Raw genomic sequence first — 20,258 nt, 5'->3', positions numbered from 1 at the left:
TATATATATATATATATTTATTTATTTATTTGTTTATTTATTTATTTATTTATTTTTTTGGAAAGGTACTATTTATTTTATTTTTTTTTTTTGGAAAGGTACTATTTATTAATACATTCCATTTTTTTTTCTACATTGCATTTTTAAAATGTTTAACTTTTCACTGAGTATTTGTACATCTTTTACCTCGTTTGAAATCCCTCAGTGACTTGGGTATTACATGAATTTTCATTTTAGAGATTAGGGATTGGGAAGTTAGAGATCACACACAGCTAGCTGATTTAGAACAGTGCCTTTTCTACTTCTCAAAATATTTTATATTTGTGGGTGTATTTGCTTATAAGAATGTATTCATTGGTGGTTGTCTAAAGAGACTTGTACTAAAGTGTTAACAGTGCTTATCGTTGGATTTTTGATTTGGGGTTTGGGATTTTGATTTTTTAAGTTTTATTTTTTATGCTTTAATCTGTATTGTTTGTGTTTTCTAACATAGCGCATGTTATGTTATTTTTATAATCAGAAAAAATGAGAACTATACATTGAGTCCAAAGAAGTCCAGGGAAAGAGTATTGGAAGGACAGTTGTGTGAACAAGTCATTTTTTCTCTGTAGACACGTCAAGTTCTTGAGGAGCTGACTGAGTTGCCTGTGATGGTGGAACTAGCCAGTGACTTCCTGGATAGAAACACGCCAGTCTTTCGAGATGATGTTTGCTTTTTCCTTAGTCAATCAGGTTTGTTAATTTAAGGTCTTGAAGGAAAGGAAAATTATTCTTTCTAATAATGCTAGCATATCTTGGCAAAAACTGGTATTGCAGATGACTTGAAAAATACAGATTTATTTTAATATTACATAATTCTTTATCAATTAGTAAAAGTGAAACTTGTATGCTCAAAGAGCTGAATTTTCAAAGACAGAGAAGGAAAAGAGATCCTAAAAAGCCTATTACTAATGTTTTATAAATTTATTATTTTAAGTGCAGGTTGTATATTTAATTTAAAATAAATAATATTGTTGAAAGTGTGGTCAATCTGTTTTTGCATCTGAGAAACAGCATATGCTGAAACTGCTCTGTGTGTTACTTTTGTCATACTTATTACACAGGTGAGACAGCAGATACCCTGATGGGTCTTCGGTACTGTAAGGAGAGAGGTGCTTTAACTGTGGGGATCACAAATACAGTTGGCAGTTCCATATCAAGGGAGACAGATTGTGGTGTTCACATTAATGCTGGTCCTGAGATTGGTGTGGCCAGTACAAAGGTAAATTCTTGACTTATTTCTCTGGTGATTATTTAATCAGAGAGTTGGTAAAACAGATTACATCTGTAGACTAGACTATATCTTATTTTTCATTTGTTAGCAGTTGTAGAACTCATGTATTTTACTAATCATTGTAATTACTATAAGACTTAAGGATCAGTAATTGGTTAAAAACCCCTTCCCCCACACTCTTTGAGTTTAAAAGGGGCAAATGTACATAACATAAATTCACTTTGAAAAGGTCTCTGTAGGGTGTCCCCCATTCATTACTTATAATCCTCCTACAGGCACAGTGGGATATATAGTAAGTACATAACATCCCTTTTATTGATTATAGTTGGGAATTAGAAAAGTAACAAATTAGAAACATGCAGTTTAATTCTAATAATTTTTGACATTTTAATTTACGTATTCATGGTTGCTAATAAATATGTCAAAATGTACAGCCTGGCCAGTTAACTCAGTTGGTTAGAGTGAAGCCTTGTAACACCAAGGTCATGGGTTCGGAACCCCTTGCCAGCCAGCCACCGAGACTAAAAAAAAAAAAATCATCATAAAAAAATAAAATGTATGTATTACCTGTGAAGGTTTTAAGGAGTACACCTTTGGTATAAAAATCAGCAATTAAAAAAAAAACATTTAAAAAATTTTTTAAGATTAGTATTATATGAAAATGTCTGTTTCTCTTTAGATACTACATCTGTGGAGGTATAAAAGTTCTTTCATTTTTTTTAAAAGGCCTACTGAGACCACTTTGTCTTTTGAAATTGGGATATGCATAAATTTAGTAGTAGTAATAAAAATAGGAATCTTAGAAAGTTGTATACTAAATGCAAAAGGTGTTCTCTCTCCACAAGTGTAGTACTTTTTATGATTTCAAATTTTCAGTTTCTCATTACCTGTTTTTCTGCTTAAGTCTAATATTTCCTGCTAATTGTATAATAAGATGCTTGGGTATTGGTGGATTGGAATTTAATTAAAGGCTTGTGGAAGATGATGTTTTAATGGGAATGTAACCACATTTGAATTTTTTTCCCTCTCATGGATAATTTTTTTGTGGAAAATTTATGAGTCTTATGTATAAACTCTGAGTTAGGTTTTTATTTCTTGAGTATTTTGATATTTCTAATACTATAATTTGCAGATAGCTGCATCTTGAATTTTCTCCACATGGTAATTAAAACATGTAAGATGTTTGTGCTTGGGTTTCCATCCTGTAGCTAAATAAGTAACCAGCTACCCTTAGCAGCAGCTTATGGATTTTTGGAGCAGTGTCCAGACTGACAGCTTTGATTGGAGGATTGGAATCCCAGGGCTCCTTTATCCATAACACATTGTTAAACAAGGGCTTCAACATGGTATATGTGGGATATGGGATCATTAGACTGAATGGATGCTACTGACTTACCTTTTTATAAAACCTTTCTTGAACTGTGAGCTACCAAGGGAAAACACTGTGTTTTTGATTTCTAATTCTTTTGTTTATGAGAACTTTAATTTTCCTTGACATTTTATTATGATGATTTTCAAATATACAGCAGAGTTAAAAGAATTTTACATTAATACCCATATACCCCCCACATAGATTCTACCATCAACCTTTTTTATACAGTTTTATTCCAGTATAATTTTATTCTATAACATTCACCAATTTTTTTTCCTTTTTGTCTTTTTTCGTGACCGGTAATGGGATCGCAACCCTCAGTGTCGCGCCCGTACCGTGACCGGCAACGGGATAGCAACCCTCGGTGTCGCGCCCGCACCGCGCTCAACCAGTGAGTGGACCGGTCTCTATATGGGATCCGAACCCTCGGCGGGAGCACCGCCGCACTCTACCGAGTGCGCCGCTGGGCCGGCCCAACATTCACCAATTTTAATGTACAGTTTTAGTAAATGTATTTGGCTATGTAACTATCACCACAGTCCTGTTTTAGAAGACTGCACTCACCTTAAGTTCCTTTGCTTCCCTTTACAGTTAATCCTCACTCCTACCCCCAGCCTCACATTCAGCAACTGTTTTCTTTTACTGTATTATGCCATTTTCCAGAAATTTCCTATAAATGGAATTGTATAATATGCGTCTTTTGTGTCTGGCTTCTTTAATTTAGCATGAAGTTTTTTGAGATTCATTCACGTTGTCTCGTTTTGCAAGTTCTTTTTAAAAAAATCTTTTTATTTTGAAATAACTATAGATTTACAGGAAGTTGCAAAGACAGTACAGAGAAGTCACATGAATCTTCACCCAGTTTCCCCCATTGGTTACATCTTATATAAGAAAATAAACATCTTTTTATAGTATATACTTTAATTTCTTTAAAAAATGACTCTGAAAAAATTTAGTTAAGTATGGCAGTTTAGTGTTACTTTCCTTTTTCTTGGATTCTAAAGTAATTTTGTTTTCTTCAACTGTCTTAGAGTTGGGCTTGGTGTTAATTAAAATAAGTTTTGGGATATTTAGTCATAAAGCACTTCTGAATGGTAAACCTGACTTTATATGTTAATGGTTAATCAAAGAAGTTGATTATTGATCTTGATCCCTAAGTTCAGTGATGGAACTAGCAGAAGAATTCTATGATCTTGTTTATGAATTCTCAACTTTGCCTGAAAAACTGTCAGGATTAAAGGGATATTACTGACATTCTCATATATCAGACCATAGAGAATTTGATATTTCTGTAGTAATTGATGGGGATAAATGTGCAGGTTCAGCAAATTTTATGTTATTGCAGGTGTTTAAAATTTCACCACAGTGCTGACTTTTGTTGATTTTAAAAAATAAACCAATGTAACTTTGTTTTTGGCTGAATAAAAAGAAAAACCAAGTTTAAAAGTTCAGAGTCAAGATTTTCCTGGTAAATTCTTTCAAACCTCAGTAGATTCTAAATGTAGGGTATAGCTTATTTTTCTCATAATTGGTTTCCTGGTATGTATCGATGAAATGAAAAATATGAAATTGAAATTGGAAATTAAACTGTAATAGCAATGCAGTGGAAAAATGCATGCATTAAATTTACTCTGTTTAATATTTGTACTCAAAAACCAGGGTTGAGATGTTTTCATTCCCAACAAAGAAACTCATGTTTTTAGAATAATATTTTTAGCTATGGGCCAGAGGAACTGGAATACCGTTTATCTGATCAGTTTGGATTGGAAACAGTTTAGATATTACAGAGTCCAATATACTGAGTCTCTCCCTCTGCTCTGATAGTATATTTTGTGATTAATTGGCTTATTGAAAAGTAAACTACAGTAGGAAGAGGTAGACTAGGAATGGACTGGAATTTAGAATATAGATGTGCTCATTAGACTTGTAGGCAAGGGACTCCAAATCCACTTCAGTGCTATAGAAAAAAAAATTCCAATCTTCTGGTAGAACATAATAGAAGTACAGGGACAGATAATTGTGGAGGACCATATGAGCAGCTGGAAGTTGGGAAGTCTAGCAAGAGGAAACAGGGAGCCTCATTTAAAAAGTGGGAAGATAAGCAGCATTATCAAACTGTGATTTTATAATTTTATGCATATTATGACAGGAAACTATTCACTAATGAAGTGATCCCTCATCCAGGGAAGAGTAATAGGGATTCAGAATATAAGACACACACACACACACACACACACACACACACACACACACCCCAGAATAAGTTTCCTGAAGTTAAAATTATACATAACACTGTAATTGACCATAGCACAGTAATCCTCACAATTTAATAATAAAAATGTTAGTTAAAGCCTCAAACACCTAAACATAAAAATATTGGGTTAAAAAGATATCAGAACTACCATTAAGAAAGACTTACTAGAAAAAATTAAGATGATGAAAAATAGGGATAAAAATTTAGAAAGTGTGGCTAAAGTAATAATTAGAGGTAAATTCATAGCATTAAAATGCTTTATTTTCATAGAGAAAATGAGCTAACTATTTAACTCAAAAAGAAAACCCAATAATACAGAAGGTGGCAAATAATAGAGAAAGATGAATGAATGCATTACAAAACAGAAAGCTTCAGGACTTTCATCTCAGTGGGCCTCAGCTGTTCTTCTGGAACCTTCCTAGGATGCAGAAGCAAGAAAAAGTGGCCTTAGATTCTTCCTCAGCCTGATGTTTCACTGTGACTACCAGTGGGTTAGCATTGGCTCTGTATGCAACCTATTTGTTATTCTTGTTCTAGATTTTCTCTCCAGTTTAATAAGAAAAATAAGTAAAATAATGGGAAAGGATAAAACAGAATTCCGCTTATTTGCAATTATGATGGACTATCTGTAGAGTTTAAGAATATCAACTGAAGGACTTCTTAAAATGAATAGGAATTCAATAAGTGCTTTATATAAAAAATGTACAAAAAGCCTTTATAAGTAGAAAATATCTTGGGGAAGATTTGGGTGTGTATGTTGGAGGGGAATTCTCTTTTCAATAGCTATAAAAATATGTTAAAATAACTTTACTAGGAAATATGTAAGATGCTCTATAAATATTTGTTGAATAGATGAAAACAATATAACTTTGTAGACCTTTAAATTCCTAGCACAAATTGATTAAAATGCCATATTTTTGGATGGGAAGATAGTTTTATAGAGAAATGACAGATCTGTGGGATAGAATCAGTAGTCCTGCAACATAACCCTAGTACATCAAAGGACTCAGAATACAGGAAATGTCACAAACCAATAGAGAAAGGGTGAGGGAGAAATGGAAAATTGGCTATTTATAAAAACAGAAACTAACACCTTGCACTAAAATTAATTCCAGATAGACTAAAAAGGAAAATGTTAAAAAAAAAAAAAAAAAAAAGGCAAATATAAAGGAACAAGGAAAACAACAAAACTGAGAAAATTTAATAATAATAATAATAACTCTTAACTGATGTTAGGATGTGGAAGGATTGTCTAAGCTTAAAAGTACTACATGAAAGTTAAAAAATAAAACTATGTCAGTCAAAACCCATGTAGAAGGTAAACTCAAACTGAGAAAAAGTATTTGAAACATAACAATAAAGGCCTCTTAAGACCAATTTATAAAAACAGAAATCAAGAAAACACCAAGTTGAAAAACAGGTGAAGAACAACAAAATTAATTCTCAAAAGAGAAAACATAAGTGGCCAACAAACATGAAAAAATCTTAATTTTTTGGATTCAAGATGTGTGTGGTAAAGTAATAGTGAGCATCCATTGTCTAGCAGTCAAAATGGTAAAAATTTCTTAAAATGATAATTCACAATATTTTACAGATTGTGGCAGACAGGCACATCTCACATTTGCATATAGCTAATGAGAATGAAAATAGTCTTGGTGGTATGACTGCAAGTTTTAAAATATTCACAATTCTGTAGCCTAGGAAAATAAATGTTTTTTAGTTTAAGCTTTCATTAATAAAATTTAGTATGTTTTGAGCCTATATATCAGGTGTTATGCTGAGTGTTTTACATTTGTCTTATTTAATTATCATGATAATCTTGTGTCATGTGCATTGAACAGATGGGGTGTCTGAGACCTATAGAGATGAAAACTGCTCAAGGTTATTACACACCACTAAAAAGAGAGAGAGGGTTCTGTTGGGAAAATGTCTATAATGTTAATTGGGAGTAAAAGCAACTTATGAGATTGTACCTGCTAATAATTCTCTTAACAATGTAAGGAAAAGAAAAACACAGTAAAAACTAGAAGGCAGTATTCACAAATGTTATTAACAGCATATTATTAATGTAATTATAGTGTAATTATTCCTGTTAATTAGTAGAATTGGAGATAATTCTTATTTACTTTTCTGCAGTTGAACCTTCTTTCTTATTTTTAGCCAGACTTAAAAAAGGTGCCCCAAGGAGAATCCTTGCCTTCTGATTTACACCGAAAACTTAATTTGGTGGGGCACATGCAGATTTACTCTCATCTCATCTTCCTTTGGCATGTTTTTTTTCCTTCTTTTCTTGGGGGTATTAGGTATTTCATAAGCATCCAATGCATTGTAAGATGTTTTGTTTTTGTATCTGAGAAATAAAGTTTAAGTCATTTGTTCAAGATTCGGAAAAGGAGGATAATGATAGGTTTCCCAAGTACTGCTTCAGTTCACTGTTATTAACGTTTTTAAAAGATAGGCAATATATACTGTAAAACCAATGGGAATTTTATTTTTATCTTTTTTAAAATTAAAAGTTCCAAGTTCTTAAGATGGAACTGCAACTAATTCTGCTTTTTTTTGTGGTGTTTCAGGCTTACACCAGCCAGTTTGTGTCCCTTGTGATGTTTGCCCTTATGATGTGTGATGACAGGATCTCCATGCAAGAGAGACGCAAAGAGATCATGCTTGGGTTGAAACGGCTGCCTGGTATGAAGACATTCACATATTAAACTTTTCTTGTCTAAGGGAGTGGGAAATGGGTGAAATTCTCTTCTTATCCTTAAAGCTGTGGCTTGTAGTTGTTTAGTCAATAAGATCTTCCTACTTTTGCTCACAGGCATTAAAAAAATCCCACACTGATAACACAGAAGAATAGAAACACTGGTCTTTTGTTGGTTGCTACCAATATATTATTGCTATTATATCTGTTTAGTTTATTGTCCCTTTTTCATGGATTTTGCTAATATTCTTAACAGATTTGATTAAGGAAGTACTGAGCATGGATGATGAAATTCAGAAATTGGCAACAGAACTTTATCATCAGAAGTCAGTCCTGATCATGGGACGAGGCTATCATTATGCTACTTGTCTTGAAGGGGCACTGGTGAGTTTTCTCACTTATAATTATTTTCAGTCTATTGACTTATGGACCTGGCACGTAGTCAGAGTTTTAGACTGAATGAATAAATAGTTGGAACTTTTAAAAGTGTCTCTGATTCATGCATTGTGATTTCTTTACCTTGAGAAAGAGCAATAGAGAACTTAATTCAAAAGTGAAAACCAAGAAGAATATGTATTAGCATAATAACTGGGGTTTAGCAATTGATTTGGGTTAATTTGTTCAAATATGAATAAAATAAAACTTAAGTTCTCTACATAAGAAATTTGAGGTCAAACATGAAGCAAATGGAAGAACAGTTACAAAGAAATATGAATATGTTCATGATAATCTAAAATGTTAAAAAAGTTCTTGTGAAGCTTTAAAATTTCCAATTGCATGTAATAGAAATAATGATTTATTAACTTGTTAGCTGTATTGACAGATCCTTTAATACTTTTTGGATAGATGGTGACTTAACATGTCAGATACTTTGTATAATATATACTTAAGGAAGGATTTTTGAAAAATGAACTGAAGACTAATATGGTTCTTTCCTATTAGAAAATCAAAGAAATTACTTACATGCACTCTGAAGGTATTCTTGCTGGTGAATTGAAACATGGTCCTCTGGCTTTGGTGGATAAGTTGATGCCTGTCATTATGATCATCATGAGAGATCACACTTACACCAAGTGTCAGAATGCTCTGCAGCAGGTGGTTGCTCGGCAGGTAAGTCAGGGGGGCGCTGTTAGGCGCTGTTGGAGATCTAAGAGGGGTTACTAAAGCTTATTTGATTTCATGACATTTAAAGTGATAGACCAGGACCAGAGAGTTGACTTACAAAACATGTTTACACTCATTTTGGAATATAGCCTTTTAGATTTACATGTGAGGAATTAAATTCCCAGCTTATAGATCTCATAATAGGTACAACCAAGACCAAAACTGAGGTCTTGGTCTCCAAATCCTGTCTTCTCTCAATTAATATATACTGTTCCCTTTTAATTTAGTATTCTTAAATATATATTTCAGAAGAAACCTAACATTTAGATTTTACATTAATATTATGAGTGTTGTGCTTAATTGAATTTTCTTCAGATTTGTTGGCTTTATATATAAATCCCCCAAAATATTATTCGCTGAGCACAATATAATGGTAATGAACTTGAGCTTCAAAGATAGGCAGACCTGAATCTGATAGTTTTTAGTTGTGTGAGTTTAAACAAATTACTGAATTCCCACAAAACTTGTTTCACAGCTATAACTGAGATCAGTCAGACTTAACCATACAGGTTCGTGAGATTAAATTTGTTGGTGAGGCCACGTGGGTTATGTAGTGCAAAATTTGCACATTCGTGTACTATAGTACTACATTTGCTAAACAGTGATTATATGTGCATGTGTGTGTGATTTTCTTTCCCAGGGACGCCCTGTGGTGATTTGTGATAAGGAGGATACTGAAACCATTAAGAACACAAAAAGAACGATCAAGGTGCCCCATTCAGTAGACTGTTTGCAGGGCATTCTCAGCGTGATCCCCTTACAGTTGCTGGCCTTCCACCTTGCTGTACTGAGAGGCTATGATGTAAGTGATCTACAGAAATCACTTGCCACTCCAGAAATCTTGGGTTGTTTTCTTTACCTGGATACATTCTGATAGTTTTCATACTAAATTTTTAATAATAACCTGGCCTTCCACCTTGCTGTACTGAGAGGCTATGATGTAAGTGATCTACAGAAATCACTTGCTACTCCAGAAATCTTGGGTTGTTTTCTTTACCTGGATACATTCTGATAGTTTTCATACTAAATTTTTAATAATAACGTTCGAGAAATCCATTAGATATATATCTGTTTCTAATTATATTTTCATGGCCCAATTTGTAGATTATATCACAGCTTCTTCTTACCCATAGAATTCGAAGGAACCTTGGAGGTCACCAACAAGATTGTGGCTCTCCTTGGGAAATTACCATCTGTTTTCTTAGTATAACCCCGTGTTTCTTAATAGGGTAGGTATTGGCATTCTGGGCAGGACAATTCTTTATTGTTTGGAACTGTCTCACACATTGCAGGACTTTTAGCATTTCTGGTCCCCAGTCATTGTGGTAACCAAAAATCCTGCTCTTATATTTCTAGTAGTGTCCCCGTGAGGGCGTCCACCCTATAGAAGACCATGGATTTCTTCCTGTGTGAACTGATACCCTTAGAAATCTTTTTCCTAACTTAATTCAGTTTTTTTCAAGTTACATTATATTATTATTTTTTTCTAAACTAATTCTTTGTAGTCTATACTGAAGATGATTGATAAACATATTGTTTTCTGTTTTATAAACAAAAATAATTTGCTTATAGCACCCTCCTCCCCTGCCCCCAATTTGTATAATTTCTCAAATCTTGTTCTTTTTTGCAGGTGGATTTCCCACGGAATCTTGCCAAATCCGTAACTGTAGAGTAAAGAGCATCTGAAACTCTGGGCGACTAAGCAACACTAGACACCTTTTGTATTTAAGACCTTGATTTAAAATATCACCCCTTGAAGACTTTTTTAGTAAATCCTTATTTATATGTCAGTTATAATTATTCCACTCAATTTGTGATTTTTGTGAAATTACCTCTTATATTTTTCCAGTAATTTGTGGGGGAGTTAGAATAATGACATCTGTATTGGAATCTGTATCAGAAAGATTTTAGCTGTTGTTTGCTTTCAAGAATGCTGAGTATTGAATTTCTGGGCCCTCCATATCAATCTGAGAAGATTGTATGTTTTTAAAATAACTGGCATTTGTTTTACCATGCTTCTGTTCATTCAGACCAATGAAAGAGTAGTGCATTTAGTTGAAATATCTAAAGCCAGTGGCAATGGATGCTAATACTTGGACGTTTAATGAAGATTTTGATTAAGTTATATATAAAGAGAAGATGCTGTGATTTATTTTGAAACTTGTTTCTGCTTTGTTTTTAGATCAAACTTGTTAAACTTAAAAACTGAAAACTTTTCTGGGTGGGATTTATATCTTAGTTTGATTATCCTTATTTCTCAGACTTGTTGCCTGTTATCTGTAGGGGGAGGTAATTGAGGAAGCAAAATATTAGTGCATTGGTGTTCTCCAACCCTTAACAGAACATATTTGCACAATTTTATAGCACAGACTTTAAATTTGAGCTGCTTTGAACAACTGACAATGTGATTTTAAATTTGAAGATGGGATGTGTACATATTGGGTGTCCTACTTCTTGTTTTTTCATCTCCTAAAAGTGGTTTTTATTTCCTTGTATCTGTAGTCTTTTATTCTTTAAGTGACTGCTGAATGAAACATTTTATCTTGTTCTTTGAAATTGCAACACAGAGCTGCTATCAAATGTTTCTAATTAAGTCAATATTAATATATTCATTATTCTTTTCAAGTTTGTCCCAAGGAAGAATTTCTTGCAGTTAATTTTAACTTTCCTTTACTGCCTCGTTGGATAAAATTAGTACCTTAGTGCCAGTTTGGAAGTTCTTTGCAATTTTGCGGAAGATTTGCCAGTCTTTGACTAATCTTTTGACTCTAAATATGTATGGTAGCCAAATAGGCATCAAATTTAGTATTACTTCTTAAGTATTTTTTCTCTCTGTATTATCTGTGCTCTACCCCTGAAATATATTTAGGAATGAAGAAGATAAAAATAAAGTGATAATTGAGGTGCCTTCAGCTGGTTAGTGTCAGAAATGGAAGTTGATGATTTGGATTAAAATATTTAAAGTAGAATACTAGTTTGAAACCTCAAAAATTGTGAGTTATAATTCCCTCATGGAGCTTTTGGAGCCAGATCTTGGGGGCTAGGAGAGTGTGTTTATGTTTTGGTTAAGTCCTTCTCTTTCAAAAGTTTTCACTTTTAGATTGTGAAGGTGAGGTATTTATTTAGCACAATTATTTAAGTTCAGTCTTTTTTTTGTTTGTTTGTTTGAACTTCTTGATGAAGTTAGATTTTCTAATAGCTATTATTGCTGCAAGAGAAGCATAGAATTCTGCTTGTGTGTTAGGGTTAGAGAAAGAGCTGGTATATTTTAAGATAATTTGAAAGGCCTCTCATAGGCCCGATTGTTTTTAAAAATGAAATAGGGCCACTACTTACATCACATATATAGCTATGATAGCTATATGTATCTACCTTGTTTCTAAGATTATTTTGTGTTAACTTGCTAGTTTTAGTATATATATTTTAAGATAATTTGAAAGGCCTCTCATAGGCCCGATTGTTTTTAAAAATGAAATAGGGTCACTACTTACATCACATATATAGCTACGATAGCTATATGTATCTACCTTGTTTCTAAGATTATTTTGTGTTAACTTGCTAGTTTTAGTATATAGATAGTGTCATTTCTTATGTTTGGCATATTTGCATTTTACACACATGATTTGTATGGGTTTGTAGCATTTCTTAATGTCTAAAGTTTGATTCACCATTCTAAGTTAAAATTAATATGTGAAAACAGTTATTAGTTTGCATAATCTCTGTCTGCCTCTGTGTGTCTCTCTCTAAAACACACACTCTCACTGTCTCACACTGCAAGCTAGGATAAGTTTTAAACTGAATATTAAAAGCCAAAATTAAGAATGAAGAAGTGATATTTTCCAAATAAACATAGTTTCTTCTCCGTCTCCCTTCTTCTTGCTCTCTACCCCATGTGATATGATGGTTTTTAAATGCTTTTATAAATTAATTCTTAACACAAAAAAGATATTGTAAGTAAGCAAGCATGCTAAGTAATGAGCATGCCCAATTAAAATCAATATAATACAGGATAAGAAAATCTGATTTTTTAAAAGAGATGTTCTCCAAAAAGAGCCCTTTATATAAAAAGTTCTTTCTTGTAGTACATTTAAGGTTTGAACTCACTCATATATAACTTAGAGTTCCTTACCCCATAAATCCTTTATGAGCAGGGGGACGTGTAGCATCTAACACGTCTTAGTAAATGATTGTGACCTTGGAGTCAGTTTTTCTATCTTAAGATCATTTATGCCATAAGAATAAAAGATAAGAGAAAAATTAAAGTTAACTTTTTAGTTTGTTATGACTATGTCAGCAAGTGTTTATTAATACCTGTCATGGGCAAGTCACTATGCTAGGCACTGCAAATTAGAACAGTGTTCTAATCTTCTTTAGAACAATGTCTGTTTGTTCCTAGATGGACTCATCACTAGTGAAGACTAGGTTCATTGGAAGGCACAGGGTGAGAGAGTGGAAAGATGGATGAGCTGAGTTGTTAAATGCTGTGAGTGGATTTGTTTACTTAAAGGCCCAATTATGAACATGAACCCCAATTTTGGGGTGTAACATGTTCATAAGAAGTGAAATGTGTTGGTAAAGTAAGCTATTGTCACAGGCAATAAATGATCCATAAGTCTATAATAGTCATTAATATGCACAGATGAAAAAGAATCAAGCATTACTACTACTCAAAGAGAACTGACGTATGGAGATGTGCAGATGGGGCTATTGGTTGGAGACCGTACGCAGGTTTTCTCTCTTAGGTTTCTTAGAAGGTTATTTCTGAGATGATATTGTCTTATCCTTTTGAATGCAGGTCTCTTGAGTTAGTTCTGAGGATGGGAGGAAAGGAGCCTTTTTTGGCTCCTTGGTAACATTCCTCTGACATTTCTATTACTCTTCAAAGAAGGAAAACCAACCAAAATGTTTGCTTTAATAAACACATTTTAAGAAGTCCTTCGGGGTCAGTTTTTTCTGTAATTTTTTTTTTAATTAGGACATCCTATAGCAATAAAAGAGAAAGACTAATGTTAACTGTTTATTGTATGCTATAACTTACGTGATCTTTCTGAAAAAGCACAATGTCATTGAAAAGTAATTTATTGAAAAAGAATTTATAGCTCACATTGAATTTGTGGAGGCCAAAGAAATTGAAGAGACTGGTAAAGATATTTTAGTTTTATGATATCCACATATTAGTAAATTTTGTGTACAAAAATACCAGGCCAAGTGCTTTGCCCATTGGAAACATATTTCAAATTACTTTGTTTTTGCTATTAGAGTCTCAAGTTTAGAAGTTTAACGCTTAAATCAGTTTTTTCCCGCTATATTTAGAGATTGTTAATATTTCAGTATCTTCATAGCTTGATGAATTTAAACATATCTTCAGATCTGTGACAGTGACAACCAGTAAGACTGATAACATTAGCTTCAAACCAGTAGTATCCAGGGTTAAAATAAAAATCATAGTTAAATAACAAGAAGATTGTACAGTTGTGCCATTATTAACTTGTAAGTCTGTAATAGGTTGATATCAAAATGTTATATAATATACCATAAATGACTGAGAACATTTTAGGAAATTACCAAATTACCTTTCTTACTATACTAGTTTTCAGAATGAATATAGAAATGACCCTGTTAGCTTTTTGAATGTTCAGTGGTTGAATGTGTTTTTGTTTAAATAAAACATTTAGTGTTTGTATAAATTATACTTTTTGTGAGATGGAAATTTTAGAATTATCCTTGCTTTGTTTTGGATTTTTGTTCTTTGAAGTGAATGTTTAGTTTACTGAGCCAGTTTGGTCATTTCTTCCTCATGTCTTGTTAAGTCCAGTGATTCTAAGCCTGAACTATGAATAAATTACCAAAAACTTGCTGAGAATTTAATTTTGAAGCAATTTGCCAACATATGAACCTTATATATGTGTGTAGTTGTGTTAAAAATTGTATTGTACTAAGAATGTAGCCCAGTGTTTACTTTAGTTGTTGGTAAACATTTCTGATGCCAAAAATTTATTCATTACTGTTGCTTTTAAAAATATGAAAAGATTGCATAACATTATCAAAAGCCACAATTCCTACCACAATCTCTCGATTGTTTAGAAAGGATCGTTAGATAAAACAAAGGCTGTACTCTTTCAGATATCACATTCCACAGATATACTTTCCCAAGTCTTTAAAAAAATTTTTTGCAATAATGTATTGTTTATAGCAAATTTCCAGGGTATATGCAGTGATTAAAAACTTTAAGTGTATTGATAGTTTCAAAAGAAGAATATTTAAGGTGAGTGAATAGCAAGATAATCTAAAGTTTCTGTAATATCTGGCAATCTGTTAATCATAGAACAAAGATTCCCTTAACAGAGTCTTTTTATAAGCAGCAGCCTAGAATCTCTATCCCTAATGCTTACAGCACTTACTGCTTTGCAGGAGACAGTTGTCAGGGTAGTTTGAATGAATAGATGTGCTGTTTTGCCTTCCTGTAGAATTGAACCCATCCTCATCTCTTCTCTCCCTGCTCCCTTGCCCTCACCTCTCCTACCACTTGTTCTGCAGCACAGCCTAAGGCTGCCCCACTAAAATGGATCACTTTTTCCACAGTCTACATTTTTGACATAAAATTCAGCTTTACTTCTAGTGAACACTTTTCTTTAATTTCTCCTCAATTGGCTATTAGTGAGTATTTACTGAGTGCTTACTAAAGGCCAAGAAAAAATTTCCCTAAAAATTGAGGTCATTTTTCAGAGGAGTGGTATTTGGAGAAAAATAAATTAACTTTTTTGAATGAGGGAAAGAAGTAAAGGTTAAAATTTCTCATTAATCTGAAGTAAAGGTTAAATTTCTCATTAATTTGGCATTTTTCAGAGGAGTGGTATTTGGAGAAAAATAAATTAACTTTTTTGAATGAGGGAAAGAAATAAAGGTTAAAATTTCTCATTAATCTGAAGTAAAGGTTAAATTTCTCATTAATTTGAAAGTACATAGTTTTCCCTTTTTTTTAGATGATGTAAGAGTTTTATTAGCTTAACAAGCATGCAGGAGCAATAAATTGATCTTGTGATAAAACATAGGAAAGTTACCAGATTTTAGGTTATTTAATCAGCTGACCTCCTCCTACGTAGTTTATATGTCATAAGATAAATTCATTATTTTTGTTTAGCATTTGTAAAAAACACTTTATTTCCAAGGTTGAAATACACATTTGTGAACTTCGTGTTAACATGATTATGAAACTCCTGGGTTTACTTTTGCATTTTCTCATAGAGTGCTGTTATATAGCCATATTTTTCTTTTTATGCTTCAAGAGATTTTGAACATGAAGTATGGATATGTAATTGAAAATATGGAAGCAAAAATGGATCTTGTAAACAATTAGAAAAGTGCTCTTTGGGTAGAAGTATACTTATTTCCTTTCCATTCATTTATCAGTCTGCCTCTATATAGTTGTATAAAATTAAGACTGTTTATGCTTATTAAGATGAAAGCAATTGGCATATTTTCATAGGCTTTTAATCTCTGCAGTATACTGAGTATTTAGAAGCATCCAAAAGTTCATAAGCCAGAACCACCAAATAAATTATATCATGAAAATTATATCACAGACTTACCAAAAAAATTTTAACAGCTGTTGAAATCTTGGTATCTTTAGGAGTTAATTTTTGCCTCTGTCACTACTTTGTATGCTTTCAACTGCAAATAAATGTAGTGAAGTCTTGGAAGGAAAATTGGCTAGAATTCTCAAAGCATATAATCATTGAGAATTTCAGACCCATTATACCTAAAAGACAAATGAAGGAAAGAGTATTGTGAACTGGGTATAACCCCTTGGTTCTTAACTAAAATGTACTTAATTTGTGAGACCCAAAGGTTGATATCCATTAATTTTAGATTGTTGTAATATCCAGCATGCAAAGGCCTAGATGTACCAGTATTATTACAATTTGTTTCTGTCAATAGCTCCCTTTCAGGTGACATGCTTTTCCTCATTCCAGTGTGACTTCAGTCGTAGGTGTTTTACTATGAGAGGTTCAATGTGAGATAAACTGGTTAGAAAGCTTGATCCATTGTCTTCAAATAGTGCCCCTAATGTGATGGAAAATATCTGAGATAATAAAGGCTTAGTTTCCAGGCAAGAAAAATAACATTGCATTAAATTCTGAGTTTTTTTTTCTGTTAAACTTGAATGTGTCTAGCCAGTTTGATTTATGGGGGCTTTTGGTTTTTTCCTATTGTACTTATATGTAGAATTGTTTTGCATCAAATAGATATTTGCTTTGAAGTTTTTCTCTTGCTTTCTTAATTTTATATTTATCCTTTGAATAAAATGGAAACCCAATATTGATTTTATTATTAATTTACTTCCATTGTTGCTACATAGGAACTGTGGGAAATCTTTGTCAGATTTCTCTTTTGTTCTTGGTTGTTAACTTGCATCTATGTGGTGTTACTAAAGTTTAAAGCATTTCTTTGTTTGAAAAAAATTAATTTTGAAACTTTTTCATATATGTAGTTATTTTTGGTGCTTCAAGTGAAGTGGAGAGTATGCTGGTCTCTGAATACAGAATTGACTTTACTGACAACAACATTAGTAGCTGAAATGCTTTGATTTGTTTTCTCAGCAGGGTCAGATTTGTATAAATTGGTTTGCGTATTCCTGGTTCTTCCAGGGACAGGATCAGAAATGAAGGAGAGTGACTGGGATTTCCCCGGGACAGAAAAGCTAGCTGACTAGGAGACACATTGGTCTCCACAACTTGATCTTTCCAACAGTGTGATGTTCCCAAGTCAGTGGTTCTCAACTCCTTTGGGCTTAATATGCTGAAACCAAGTAAGGGCAGCTCTGAACATGTTGACAATCATCCTATCAGAAAATAGAGCTGATTTTTAATTTTATTGTTTTTAAAATTAAAGAACCTATCCATGGCTTGGCTTGTACCCAAATAAGATGCCTCAAAACTTGGGTCATTATTTAAATGGATAATCCTTTCACAAAATTTAACAGCAAACTCTTTTCTATTCTCTTACCTTGTTCTGTCCAGTATACTGGGTTTACTGTGTACACAGATCATAAGAGAAGTACCTGTGGAAAAATGAACTCCACCAAAACAACATACTTCACAGTGCCTATGCACAATGATTTTATCATAGTTGCTTAATAAAATACTTGCTGACCTACATTATACAGTAAAATATTATAAAACCTTTTTTATTATGGGGGATGAGGGTAAATAACCAACGTAATAACCTTGGACTTTGTTAAGTTAAAAATGCATGTTAAAAATTTTACGATAACAACTAAAAGATTACAATTAGAGGATATAGTTTCCAAAGTGATAGAGGGAAAAAATGGAATTTGGAAAATAAACTCAAGTACATTGGTAATAATCACAACAAATATAGTACATATATCTAAAATATAGGCACACAGAAAAGTTGAATTGTGAAAGGATGGAAAAAGGTATAATAGGCAAATCCTAACCCAAGTAAAGCTGGGGAGCTATATTAATATGACAAGATAGACTTTAAGTAAAAACACATTACTAGAAATGGTGTAGCTGCTGTGAAAAAGAGTTTGGCAGTCCCTCAAAAAGTTAAACATAGAATTACCATATGAACCAGCAATTTTACTCCTAGAGGAGTATATGCCCAGTAGAATTGAAAATATGGACTCATACTTGCACATCAATGTTTGTAGCAACATAATTCACAGTAGCCAAAGTATGGAAACAAGTCAAATGTCCATCAACGGATGAATAAACAAAATGTGATGTATGCACATACATACAATGGAATGTTATTCAGTCATAAAAAGGAGTGAAGTCCTGATACATTACAAAACATGGATGAACCTTGAAAACATGCTAAGTGAAATAAGCCAGACAAAGACATATTGTATGATTCCACTTATATGAAATAACTAGTATCAGCAAATTCATAGAAACAGAAAGCAGATTAGAGGTTAATGGGCTGGAGGGAGTGGGGAATGGGTAGTTACTGCTTAATGGGTATAGAGTTTCCATTTGGGGTGATGAAAATTTGAAAATAGTGGTGATGGTTGCACAACATTGTGAATGTAATTAATGCCACTGAATTGTACAATTAAAAATGGCTAAAATGGGGGGCTGGCCAATTAGCTCATTTGGTTGGAGTGTGGTACTGATAACGCCAAGGGCCAGGGTTCGATCCCTGTATCAGCCAGCTGCCAAACTAAAAAAAAAAAAGCATATTTTATGATATATATATTTTACCACAATTAAAAAAAAAAAAAGCTGTTGCAAGCAAAAATTGTCATCAAGTAATGATAAAAGTTTCAATTCAACAGGCATTGTGAGGCTTTAAAAATTTTTGCCATTGTATAGATTTTTGTATGTCATGATTTTAATTTATATTTCCTTGATTGTTAATAAGTTGAGCATCTTTTCATATGTTTATTAATGGCTTTTAAAAAAAATTTATAAAGAACAGAAATTTATTTCTCATAGTCATGGAGGCTGGAAAGTCCAAGATCAAGGCACTGGCGAGTTTGGTGTCTAGTCTGTGGAGAAGAGGAACACTGTCCTCATATGGCAGAAGATGGAAGGGCAAGTGAGCCCAACTCTGTGCCTAGCCTCTTTATAAGGGCCTTCATCCCATTCACAAGAGGAGGGGGCTTCATGGCCTAATCACCTTTTAAAGGCCCCAACTATAATACCGTCATGTTGGGTATTAGTTTCAACACCTGACTGTTGGAGGAGACACATTCAAACCACATCCCACATCCAACACCTGCCCAGCCCCACAGTCCCCCACCCCTGCACCTGCACATACCCACACACTCTCACAGACCAAGGGCCTGCTAAGTGACCCTTCTGCTTCTCATTGCCCTCTGCCCTTCCCATCCTCCCTGCCCCATGCTGAGGAAGCCTTTCAGAGCGTGAACCAGTGCAAGGCTCTGATCCCTGGGGTAGGGTTGGGGCCTCCCCTCCATGGCTCAGGTGAGGGATTGAGCACTCAGAGATTAGCAACTGCACAAAGTCAACAGCCAGCCAGAAGCAGACTTGGCCATACTCAGAGGGCCTGGGGCAGAACCAGGTGATGGGAGCACCTGCCTCAGTTTCCCCATCTGCAATAAACACTTGGGGTAACCATAGGGTAAATGAGATGACACAGATCAAGGGTTCTGCAAACCCGAGAGTGGCCAGTGGATGGGATGGTGTTGGATTGAGGCATAAGGGTAGGGAGTGTGGCCCTGGACTGGAGCCCAGCTAGACCTTGCTCCCACACCTGCAGGTCCCACTATCCTTTGCCTCAGTTTCTTCATCTACAAGGACTGACTTGTGGGGGTGCACAATGACCAGCCCTCACACCCCATTGCCTGCATGTGGCCCCCGTGACTGCGGCTCTCTTGACTGCTTGTTTTTTGTAGTGTCTGATCAAGTGTTTTTATAATTGGTTTTTTAAAATTGGATAATCTTTTATTTACTTTTTAATCTGTAGGGGTTCTTTACATATTCTAGATTCTAGTTCTTTTTCT

General features: G+C 33.8%; 1 protein-coding gene across 1 annotated transcript in view; it reads left to right on the top strand.

Annotated features, from left to right (window-relative positions):
• Positions 1-10,924, top strand: part of GFPT1 (glutamine--fructose-6-phosphate transaminase 1) — a 55,055-nt gene extending 44,131 nt beyond the window's left edge. Inside the window, exons 13-19 of the mRNA XM_008590357.1 lie at positions 612-732; positions 1,104-1,261; positions 7,473-7,587; positions 7,857-7,984; positions 8,543-8,710; positions 9,405-9,566; positions 10,395-10,924. Coding sequence (XP_008588579.1) covers positions 612-732; positions 1,104-1,261; positions 7,473-7,587; positions 7,857-7,984; positions 8,543-8,710; positions 9,405-9,566; positions 10,395-10,439 — 897 coding nt within the window. The 3' untranslated portion in view covers positions 10,440-10,924. The remainder of the gene's footprint in view (positions 1-611; positions 733-1,103; positions 1,262-7,472; positions 7,588-7,856; positions 7,985-8,542; positions 8,711-9,404; positions 9,567-10,394) is intronic.
• The last annotated feature ends 9,334 nt before the right edge of the window (positions 10,925-20,258 follow it).

Source organism: Galeopterus variegatus, unplaced genomic scaffold (assembly GCF_000696425.1).
Source record: "Galeopterus variegatus unplaced genomic scaffold, G_variegatus-3.0.2 Scaffold6036, whole genome shotgun sequence".
Taxonomy (NCBI): Eukaryota; Metazoa; Chordata; class Mammalia; order Dermoptera; family Cynocephalidae; genus Galeopterus; species Galeopterus variegatus.
Note: the sequence above shows the minus strand (reverse complement) of the source record. Positions and strands in the feature narration are given on the sequence as shown.